Here is an 11941-nt window from a genome sequence, read left to right as displayed (position 1 = left end):
CAATTAAGATAAAGTACATTTTCTATAAAAATTATATACATAAAACCTACAAGGGAATATGTTGAAGTATGCTTACTTCCAAGCCTGATCTGGGAAACTGGTTGTGAAGTCTCCTGACGTGCTCCTCTAGGTTAGCGTCACTAATGGGAGTGAATCTGTTTCTTGCTGAAATCTGAAAAGACTTCATTTTTTTATGCAGGTATGAGGAAGAACAGCCCAACATCCTTGCCATGGCTCTCACTGTGAAGCCTTGACTCAAGAGCAGCTCAATTTGCCCCCTTGTAATGTCAAGTGCAGGTCTCCCTCGTCTTCCTAAAATATGTAAATAAAACAATTAAGGAAAATCAGTAAATGAATATTAAGAATAATAGGTTAATACAAAGTACAATGAAGTACAAAGAAAACAGTCTACCATACATATTTTAATAATTCCACATTTGTTGTCTTCCCAAACACAAGTGGGCCTAAAACGAATCAGATTATAGGAGCAAGGTGTGGGCTACTAGCTGAAATCACAGCAGGTACATTAAATTACCTCGTGGTGTAACTGGACAGCCGGGGTGAACACCTACATCGATTTTCATGTTACAAACCCCAGTTGCTGTTGCTTTCAAGTTCTGATCAAGTCAGAATCTGACCCTCAAGCAGCAATTTTCCTCAAGCCAATTATGTCAAGGACTACGATTTTAAAGAGAAATGAAATTAATACCGTACGTATGCGTGGTAGTTTTATTAATGGGAATTAATCCGGAAACTTTGTCAAGCAACACAGCTTCCTATATTAGACGTTTTTAACATGCTTACCCAATAGACTTTTTCAACGTGGACAACTACTGAGTCACAGAATCTTTAAATCTACAAAATGTCAGATTAAGGAACTTCACTGACATCAGGTCTAATCAACAAACAAATCGAGTAGACGATCTGCTAAAGTGAATTCACATGTCTTCAGACAAGCCCATATGTCCAGTAAATCTGTTAAAGATTTTTTAAAAGAAAAAAAATCAATTGAACGGGTTATTTTAAAAAGATAGTCCTATAAAGCCCTGTGCATACCTTACCTGAATGCAAACGTGCTGCGTGGAAGCCAGCACGTACTGCATCGGGTGCCGGGGGCGCAGTGATGAAACTTCGAAGATCTGTGAGACTCTGGACTATATCCCGCATTGCCTCGGCGCTAATACTGTCTTCAACTCTTCTCAAGTTAGCAATAGAGATGTCGAGAGCGCGCACTTCTCTTCGACCTGCAGATCCTTGATGATACGCCCGTTCAATTGCTGTACATCGTCTTCTAATTCGTCTCAGGACGGCGTCCGCCATGTTTGCGTTTGAAATTCTGTGAAATATCTCCTTGACCAATGAGCAAAACAGTCCCATATTAGCTGAAACATCAACCAATTATTTTAAAATAGGCAGCTTCCTTGTACGCCCCCATTCCCGCCTCCTTGTTAACATTTTGTTGTCAACTTTATTAAACCATCCACTAGTAGTACTAGTAGTACTAGTGGCATTTAAAACCCCGTCACTAGTACTACTAGTACTACTAGTGACAACGTTTTAAAAAGTTACCCATACTAACTTACAGACAGGAAGCGGAAATTAAGTGCAAAAACGTAAAAATAAAAGCCAAGAGGATAGAATGGCCATTGTATAAATAACTAACAGCCAATATTATGCAAGCACGGGATCTAATAAAATAAATAAATAGGTCTACATATGCTAAATAAATATTTTGTTCTTTTCATTTAGACATGATATATATTTAATCCAAAAAGTGTGATATATTATTTAGTGTGTAGCGTGAATCAATAGCCTAATTAATTACATGTGTAAAAATAGCCTGTGTTGTTCTTCCCAAACAGCTTATCTGAAGTGACAAGCAGAAGTTCCGCCGTGTTACCAAATTGTTGTTAATCATTTCACATACAGATGTCACTCATTTCAATGCCGCGGCCGCAGTGAAGAGGCTGAACTAATTGATCCAGGAGTCGCTGCAGTGCGGAACAACAACCAGCAGGTGGCAGATGAGAGCCGTTAAGATGCAGCTTCTGTCGGTCTCTCATCCATAGACTGTTTATAAAGATATATATTAATAATATTTATAATATAGTCTATGCTCTCATCATGCTCGACAAGCAGAGAGAACAGAGAAACCCCGTGAAGCTGTCTGAGAATTAGTTATAAGTTATATTTTCTGCCGGACCCGTACAGTAAACTAACACGTTACAGTCTTAATTTCATAAAGGACATTTATATTATGATATTTACACCAACCATCCGTCAACACAGTTTAGACCTTAATATATGAAACATGTAAATTTGTCCCTTCCAAAAATTGTGACCGACTGATCATCAGAAGCCGAAAGAAAGCTGATTGTTCTCCCCAGTATTCAGAGTTAAACTGACTCCAAAACGCGCTGGACGTGAATCATTCACAGAAAACCTGCAGCGTCTCGTTTGTGAGCCAGTCTGTCTCATGACATTCATGAAATAATCATGAAATTTAATCTATCTAGTTATTTTCCGTGACACTCTGCACGACTTTCAAACTGATGTATTTCAGTTGGAAGTAGGTTTGTGCCTGCAGCGGGTTTTTTTCTCATTTGTTATTCATTTTTAACTATAACTACGTCACTCAACATTGAATCACAAGATTATCCTTGATTTTATTTATTTATTTTAATATTACCAGCCTGGTGGGGCCGGAGAGGACGCGTATGAGTATTTTCCTCACTGTCGATTTTAGTATCTTTAACATTTCTCAACATACCGTTACTATGGTGATGACGCCAGCTAAAGCCGTAACATATAGTCAGTATAACATTATATCATACTGCAGATTGGTGGTAACGTACTGTTGTGTATATTGAAGTGTAAAGAAAATAATGTGTGTATGTATAATAAACTCGATCAGCCTTAAACTGCGCAGTAAACAGAATTTGAAGCTCTGTGATTGGCTGACCGGAATTCCCGCCGACCGGAAGTGTTTTCCTCACTGTGATGGTGTTAAAGTTTTGTCTTAATGATATCTTTAAGATTTCTCAACACAACAACACCAACGTGTCCTCATTAACTCAACAGTTAGGTTAGTGTTAAGGCCATCAGTCATCATTATTTCTCCTCTGATTCTGAGTAATAAAGTAGTTTCTGTCAGGTTGTGGTAGCGGAAGGCTAGGGAAGAGCATTGTGTTGTGGGCGCGTTCGACTCCTGGTTTTGCTGTCTGCCGTCAGTTGGCTTCATTCCGTTTCAAACTGCCGCCGTCCGCCGCAACCCGAATCCAAACACCACCATGTCTGTTTAGAAAAAGCTGTTTTATAGCCTGTGATTGTAAAATGTGAAGTTGCTCGTTTAATGATATATTTCCAAGTATATGTGGCTGAGTATATTTAATATGAAATCATCTTTCTTAAAACAATAAAACCCTCCAACGTTGTGTGTTTATAAACGGGATGAAGACGAGGTTATAAAACTGGACTTTATATTTCACTTCCATCATCAAACTGGACTTTAGATTCTGCATAGCATTCAACTTCTTACTGTTACATAATCTAATTATTTATTAATTATGTTAATAATTTCCCTTAATTTAAATTAATAATAATTTATTATTAATTTATATAATTTATTCTCTTCTCACTTTCATATATTTCATTCACTTCAATTCTTTGTCCATATTTGCTCCGTACAGTCAATATTTCATTTCAGGTTTCCACTCTATAAATAGACTTTAAAATTTCAACTTAATTCTAATATTGCTTTATTGACTTAATTATTATTATTATTCTCATTATTATTATTATTATTATTATTATTAGTAGTAGTAGTAGTAGTAGTAGTAGTAGTATTACCTTACTTTTGTCTATTTTCATTCTTGCGTGTTGCAGATTTTTGTGAGCAAACACCAATTCATTCTCTGTATGTTTGCATTGGCTAATAAAACAGATTCTGGTTGAATGAGCTGCTGTATGTCATGCTGACATAAAATCCCAAAACCAAGAATCATAATCAGGGTTGTGTGAATAGTAGCCCAGGGCCGGCCGTGGTTTAGGCCACATAGATGGTCCCCTAGGGCACCAAATAAGGGAAGGGGCACTGAGTGAGTTACTGACAGGTTTGCTTGTTTCTGTTCAGCTTTGAAAATTGAGCAGTCGATGGGTTTTCATCTGTTGATTTTCAAAGCCTTACTTGTCGTTCAGCCACCAAACACTCATTGAATGACACCTTGACCTCCACTTGCCTTTTGTCCAGAGAACATGGAGGATTTGTCTGGGCTGGAGGTATAATTGTTACACTTCATTTTAGAACGAGTGTGGAACTATTGTTGCACTTTTTGGGGCTCCAATTTAAATCTCACCTAGACCACCAACATAGTCAGGCTGGCCCTGTAGTAGCCTACCCTCACCCTAACCCAAGCCTACAGTAATGTACTAGACTATCAGCAGTATAATAATCTCTGAAGGTGACTCATTCTGGTCACTATTTCCCCTAAAAAAAAAAAAAATTAAAAAAAAGCTTCATTTTATACATAGCTGCTTGAAAGTTTGTGAACTCTTTAAAATTTTCTGTATTTCTGTATAAATATGACCTCAAACATGATCAGATATTTATACAAGTCCTAAAACTAGATAAAGTGAATCCAATTAAACAAATGAGACAAAAAAAATCATTTTTTAAATCTTTTTCGCTTATTTATTGAGGAAAATGATCCAATCTAAGATATTTGTGTGAAGCAAAAGTATGTGAACATTGACTGTAGCCACTGCAAGAGAAGTCTTTAGTTTCCTAGACGTTACCCTGGGGTCTGTTGTGGCCTCCTGGACTATTACACACCTGCTCTTGGTGTGATCTTTGTTGGTTTACCACTCCGGGGGAGGGTAACAGTGGTGTTGAATGTATTCAGTTTATATACAGTCTGTCTGACAGTTGACTAGTGGAGTCCAAACTCTTTAGAAATGGTTTTGTAACCCTTTCCAGCCTGGTGATCATCAGCAACTCTTCTTCTAATGTTCTCAGAAATCTCCTTTGTTTGAGTCATGACACACTTCCACAAACCTTCTTTAAATAAGGCAGGGCCTCCCAGACTCACACTTGATTGTCGTCTTGTTGATTGAAACACTCGACTCTATTTTCCCTTTCAAATGAAATGATAATCCTAGAGGTTCACATACTTTTGCCACACAGACATATGTAACATTGGATCATTTTCCTCAATTAATTAATGAAAAAGATGACAAAAATGTTGTTGTTTTGTATCTCATTTGTTTAACTGGGTTCACTTTATCTAGTTTTAGGACTTGTGTAAATGTCTGATCACATTTTAGGTCATATTTATGCAGAAATACACAAAATTCTAAAGGGTTCACAAACTCTCAAGCAGCACTGTATCTCAGTCCTTCAAAGTTGTCTCTGAAACCAGGTCTGGGATGGTTTGTATCTGTGAAATGAGAAAATTAAAACTTTGACGTAGAGGTAAACCAAACACATCGTTGGAAAGGTCTCGACCTGGAGAGTAACATATGTCAGTATGAAGGTTCTACAGGGCTCCTGCTAAGAAATATTGAACTTTGAACCTTGACCTTGGTGCATGTTTGAAGGCTTATAATTCAGCAACATAAGGGGCTTCAGACATGAGACCAATTGTTATCGAGAGCTCTGGACCTCAGCTACCATGTGAGTAGAGTCAACAACTGGGGAGGTGGTAAAATATGGTTAAAATTAATTTTCACCTATTTATCAATTAGATATTTAAAATCTGATTACATACATGTGTTTACTGTCCCCTTAAACTCCTCAGTTTACTCTCAATCAACTATTTACAACTTCCAATTGTAGGAAAAACAGTCATATTTATAAAAAATAAAAATACAATTCCCCAGAGACAAACACTGCATCTGGACCGCTCGATGTGCCACCTGCTGGTTGTCGCTGCGCACTGCAGCTGCTCCTGGATAAATGATTTCACCGCCTTCACTGTAGTCACATCAACTGAAATGAGTCACATAAATAACAGCCGTGCTGCTAACATATAGGTGTTATGTGCTTATTGTTGATCAAAGTGAGCCTGACAGAGTTTATTTTTCTGATATAGGCTCATTCATTGTTTATAATGTAGTTAATAAACAAGGTGTAGTAGTCACATTTGATTTTAATTTTTGAACATTACTGTATATGTTGGGTGAGTTACTGCCGCTCATCAGCAAAAATATAGTATATTATTTCTCTGTGGTGACTTGGTTTTAACCATCACCACTGCTAAATAATGTGACGATATGATATGAATCGCCCACTAGTGTAACTAGTGGACATTTTGGCTCCTACTAGTAGTACTAGTGGACATTTTGGCTTCTACTAGTAGTACTAGTAAGCATTTTGAGCTTTAGTAGTCAACTAGTAAGGCGTATTTGCGCTCAAGTAGTCAACATGTTGGCGTTTTTTCGGTGCACTAGTTAACTAGTAGGACTTTGAGCTTTACTAGTTGGGTCCAGTCGTCGACTAGTGCGCAAAAAAGTCAACTAGTTGGGATTTTAGCTCAACTAGTTCGGCGTTGGGCTCAACTAGTACGGCTTTTGTCCGAACTAGTTGGCCAAAAGTGTCACTAGTTGCTGAAAAAGCGTAACTAGTACGAGTTTTTGTTCAACTAGTACGGCAAAGTTGCGAACTAGTTCGACAAAATGTCCAACTAGTACTGCCAAAGTCTGAACTAGTAGAGGACACTTAAGTTTGATATCAAGGATATCTAATAGATGCCCAAAGGGCTTTCCATAGCCACGTCGATCACCCTGGCTCGGTCCCAGGGCCTCATCGGCAGCTTCTCCAGTTGGCAGTCCAGCACCAGAACCGTCTGGTTACTCTACCGATTCCGAAGAGAAACCAAAGGTTCCGCCTGGTTTCAACGTTCCGCAGAGGCCAAGGTCAAAATAAACCTACGTTGTTGCAGCCGCGTTCATGTGAAAGATGTATTCTTACAAAAGGTCCATTTATAGACTTATCAAAATGCATTTAAACCAGTTTCCGAGCTGATTATGGCCCAAAATAAATCTGAGAGGGTTTGTGACTCTCTCAGATTTATTTTGGGCCATAATCAGCTCAGAAACTGGATCTCAGCTTGGAAAGGTTTTGATTGAAAGGATGAGAGGAAAAAACACAGGTCTGTTTTCTTCAAACTTTTACTAAATTTTTGCTCCTTTTCTTGTGCAAAGTGCTCCAGGTCTGTAAACATCCTTCATTTTAAAAGAGTCTGAGAATTAATATTCTGTTCTGCTGGCACCTGGAAGCTACTCGGCATCCTCTTCATCACATTCCTCACATATATTATAAATCCATTACAATTTTGTTATGCTGTTCTATGCTGTATTTGTGTAATGTGTCTTTTTTGGTCTATTCTGTACACACATCTACTGCACATCCGTCTGTCCTGGGAGAAGGATCCCTCCTCTGCTGCTCTTCCTGAGGTTTAAGGGAGTTTTTCCCTGATTTAAATCACTGTACAGACTATAAAACCCCATGAGGCAAATTCGCGATATTGGGCTATACAAATTATAGTGCTCAAGAATGTAAAATCAGTCTTTGGTCTATACATGCCTTCACTTTCTGGACAAACCTTTAACGACTTGAACCGGAAGTCTAAACCAAAACATGACCATCACATTTTACAGTTTTTCCTGCTCTAACAAATCAAAACTGCCTGGCTTGATTTAAGGGAATAAGCCTATGTAGGTCCTGCAAACCATACAACATTCTCAAACTGTGGGTCTGAGCCCAGTCTACCTGATGATACCAATAAGCTTGCTTTTTTCCTCTTTGACTTGTCAGATTTTTTTTTTCTAATAAATAAACTTAAGTCACTTCAGTTGCAGGGTCCTTGTATATTATGCATGCTGATTGTCATACACTAAGGGTGGGGGAGGACTTGAACTGAATCATTATGTTCATCAGTAACACCTGTTCTTTTCTTACTATGATAGCAAGGTCTATTCTTACCAATGACTTATTGATTCATCTCTGTACACTGCCTGCACATTATGACCTTTGTTAAATGCAGCACATGATAGTCAGCTTGTTATCCATTAACCTGAATTATTGCCAAAACAGCATGACAGATATCTGCATCAAGGAAACAAGTTTATTTCAACATTGAAAGACATTCTTAATCATTGCAGCTGCACAGTCGTTCACACGGGCTCCATCACATGGACAGAGAAGGCTGACGACGCGGACCCATCACTGACAGCAACTGGTGTCACATGTCTTTCCTTTGCACACGCAGCCAGAGGCGCACTTGCTACAGTCGGATGGGCAGCATGAGCAGCAGCCTGCATTAAGAAAAAATAAGTGTTACTGACAACCCTATGATCATTAATCTGTTGCAACAAAAAGCAGCCAAGGCCACCCTTTAATTCCAGGACAAGGATATTACACAAGTCAAAGCATCTTGAGCTAAACATTAAGAGGTTTGGGGTGGAATGAAGTGACCTTCTGTGATGGTAAAGCCACCTGGTTTCCTACATCTTGAGTAAAGAGGCAATTTTAGACAAGGCAGCATTAATTCAGCATGCCAGATATGAAACGGCAAGAAGTCAGTCTTAAAAGAACACATAAGAATCCTACTTGGTGGCTTGGGTTTAGATTTTTTTAAAAAGGCTACTAGTAAAATGTATTTCATCAACAGTCACCTTGACTGGATTCAAAATGAAGACACCTGTGAGTTAGATGTGTGTGTAGAGATGTGATTTGACTTACTCTTTTTGCAAGAGGTGCAGGAGCAGTTTGTGCAAGTGCAGGATACTCCGCAGTTGCAGGTTCCAGCTGAAAGTAAGAACACAAGACATGTCAGCTTTAGGAATTCATTTGTGTATGACAGCAAGTCCTATAAAGTAATACCAGACGAAATATTAAGACTAATGAAATCCTTAAATAGAACTTACTCTTGGAGCATTCGCAAGGGTCCATTTTTCAGTGAGTGTAGTTCTCTTCTTTAGAGAGTGCTGCGTTTGTGCTTCTTCCCGTTGGAAGTGGTGGTATGAGTGTCAGAGAAGGGGCGGCTTTTTTATAGCATCCCGGTAACAACAAGACCGGGTGCAAAAAGCTTCTGTCACGCTGCACGCAGACACGTAATTGCTTCCTAAAGCTTAAAAGAGGTTTGTACACACGACTCAACTACGCAGCTGATTCCCAAAGGACGCGTCGGCGTGTTGTTTGTAAATTACATTCAGGTACGCGTTTTCGTCCTGCTCCACGTTGCAGAACTTGTGCGCATGTTTGGCCGCGTATGGAAAGCCCTTTGGGTATCTCTTAGATATCCTTGATATCAAACTTAAGTGTCCTCTACTAGTTCAGACTTTGGCAGCACTAGTTGGACATTTTGTCGAACTAGTTCGCAACTTTGCCGTACTAGTTGAACAAAAACTCGTACTAGTTACACTTTTTCAGCAACTAGTGACACTTTTGGCCAACTAGTTCGGACAAAAGCCGTACTAGTTGAGCGTGTGTGAACGACTGTGTATTTGATTGCAGCTGCAATGATTAAGAATGTCTTTTGTAATCGGAATCAGTAGAGTAACCAGACGGTTCTGGTGCTGGACTGCCAGCTGGAGAAGCTGCCGATGAGGCCCCGGGACCGAGCCAGGGTGATCGACGCGGCCAAACATGCGCACAAGTCCTGCAACGTGGAGCAGGACGAAAACGCATACCTGAATGTAATTTACAAACAACACGCCGACGCGTCTTTTGGGAATCAGCTGCGTAGTTGTGTCGTGTGCACAAACCTCTTTGTAATGGTCAATTACGTGCCTGCGTGCAGCGTGACAGACGCTTTTTGCACCCGGTCTTGTTGTTACCGGGATGCTATAAAAGAGCCGCCCCTTCTCTGACACTCATACCACCACTTCCAACGGGAAGAAGCACAAACGGAGCACTCTCTAAAGAAGAGAACTACACTCACTGAAAAATGAACCCTTGCGAATGCTCCAAGAGTAAGTTTTATTTAAGGATTTCGTTGGTCTTAATATTTCGTCTGGTATTACTTTATAGGACTTGCTGTCATACACAAATGAATTCCTAAAGCTGACATGTCTTGTGTTCTTACTTTCAGCTGGAACCTGCAACTGCGGAGTATCCTGCACTTGCACAAACTGCTCCTGCACCTCTTGCAAAAAGAGTAAGTCAAATCACATCTTTACACATACATCTAACTCACAGGTGTCTTAATTTTGAATCCAGTCAAGGTGACTGTTGATGAAATACATTTTACTAGTAGCCTTCTCTTTAAAAAATCTTCACCCAAGCCACCAAGTAGGATTCTTATGTTTTCTTTTAAGACTGACTTCTTGCTGTTTCATATCTGGCATGCTGAATTAATGCTGCCTTGTCTAAAATTGCCTCTTTACTCAAGATGTAGGAAACCAGGTGGCTTTACCATCACAGAAGGTCACTTCATTCCACCCCAAACCTCTTAATGTTTAGCTCAAGATGCTTTGACTTGTGTAATATCCTTGTCCTGGAATTAAAGGGTGGCCTTGGCTGCTTTTTGTTGCAACAGATCAATGATCATAGGGTTGTCAGTAACACTTTTTCTTAATGCAGGCTGCTGCTCATGCTGCCCATCCGACTGTAGCAAGTGCGCCTCTGGTTGCGTGTGCAAAGGAAAGACATGTGACACCAGTTGCTGTCAGTGATGGGTCCGCGTCGTCAGCCTTCTCTGTCCATGTGATGGAGCCCGTGTGAACGACTGTGCAGCTGCAATGATTAAGAATGTCTTTCAATGTTGAAATAAACTTCTTTCCTTAATGAAGATATCTGTCATGCTGTTTTGGCAATAATTCAGGTTAATGGATAACAAGCTGACTGTCATGTACTGCATCTAACAAAGGTCATAATGTGCAGGCAGTGTACAATGATGAATCAAGTCATTGGTAAGAATAGACCTTGCTATCATAGTAAGAAAAGAACAGGTGTTACTGATGAACATAATGATTCAGTTCAAGTCCTCCCCCACACTTAGTGTATGACAATCAGCATGCATAATATACAAGGACCCTGCAACTGAAGTGACTTAAGTTTATTTAAAAAAAAATCTGACAAGTCAAAGAGGAAAAAAGCTTATTGGTGTCATCAGGTAGACTGGGCTCAGACCCACAGTTTGAGAATGTTGTATGGTTTGCAGGACCTATATAGGCTTATTCCCTTAAATCAAGCCAGGCAGTTTTGATTTGTTAGAGCAGGAAAAACTGTAAAATGTGATGGCCATGTTTTGGTTTAGACTTCTGGTTCAAGTTAAAGGCTTGTCCAGAAAGTGAAGGCATGTATGGACCAAAGACTGATTTTACATTCTTGAGCACTATTATTTGTATAGCCCAATATTGTGAATTTGCCTCATGGGGTTTTATAGTCTGTACAGTGATTTAAATCAGGGAAAAACTCCCTTAAACCTCAGGAAGAGCAGCAGAGGAGGGATCCTTCTCCCAGGACGGACGGATGTGCAGTAGATGTGTGTACAGAATAGACCAAAAAAGACACATTACACAAATACAGCATAGAACAGCATAACAAAATTGTAATGGATTTATAATATATGTGAGGAATGTGATGAAGAGGATGCTGAGTAGCTTCCAGGTGCCAGCAGAACAGAATATTAATTCTCAGACTCTTTTAAAATGAAGGATGTTTACAGACCTGGAGCACTTTGCACAAGAAAAGGAGCAAAAATTTAGTAAAAGTTTGAAGAAAACAGACCTGTGTTTTTTCCTCTCATCCTTTCAATCAAAACCTTTCCAAGCTGAGATCCAGTTTCTGAGCTGATTATGGCCCAAAATAAATCTGAGAGAGTCACAAACCCTCTCAGATTTATTTTGGGCCATAATCAGCTCGGAAACTGGTTTAAATGCATTTTGATAAGTCTATAAATGGACCTTTTGTAAGAATACATCTTTCACATGAACACGG

General features: G+C 39.4%; 2 protein-coding genes across 2 annotated transcripts; one reads left to right on the top strand and one right to left on the bottom strand.

Moving 5' to 3' along the window:
- Positions 1-8105: 8105 nt before the first annotated feature.
- LOC122985113 (metallothionein A-like) lies at positions 8106-9059 on the bottom strand. Its single transcript, XM_044355514.1, has 3 exons — positions 8926-9059; positions 8741-8806; positions 8106-8313 (listed from the first exon to the last, which is right to left on the bottom strand). The coding sequence occupies exons 1-3, from the start codon at positions 8948-8950 to the stop codon at positions 8222-8224; spliced, it is 183 nt and encodes a 60-aa protein (XP_044211449.1). The 5' UTR covers positions 8951-9059; the 3' UTR covers positions 8106-8221.
- Positions 9060-9869: 810 nt separating this feature from the next.
- Positions 9870-10796, top strand: LOC122985114 (metallothionein A-like). Its single transcript, XM_044355515.1, has 3 exons — positions 9870-9972; positions 10092-10157; positions 10583-10796. The coding sequence occupies exons 1-3, from the start codon at positions 9948-9950 to the stop codon at positions 10672-10674; spliced, it is 183 nt and encodes a 60-aa protein (XP_044211450.1). The 5' UTR covers positions 9870-9947; the 3' UTR covers positions 10675-10796.
- The last annotated feature ends 1145 nt before the right edge of the window (positions 10797-11941 follow it).

The sequence above is a fragment of the Thunnus albacares genome, chromosome 7 (assembly GCF_914725855.1).
Source record: "Thunnus albacares chromosome 7, fThuAlb1.1, whole genome shotgun sequence".
In the NCBI taxonomy this organism is placed as follows: Eukaryota; Metazoa; Chordata; class Actinopteri; order Scombriformes; family Scombridae; genus Thunnus; species Thunnus albacares.
The sequence above is the reverse complement of the archived record's forward strand: the minus strand, read 5'-3'. Positions and strand labels throughout refer to the sequence as shown.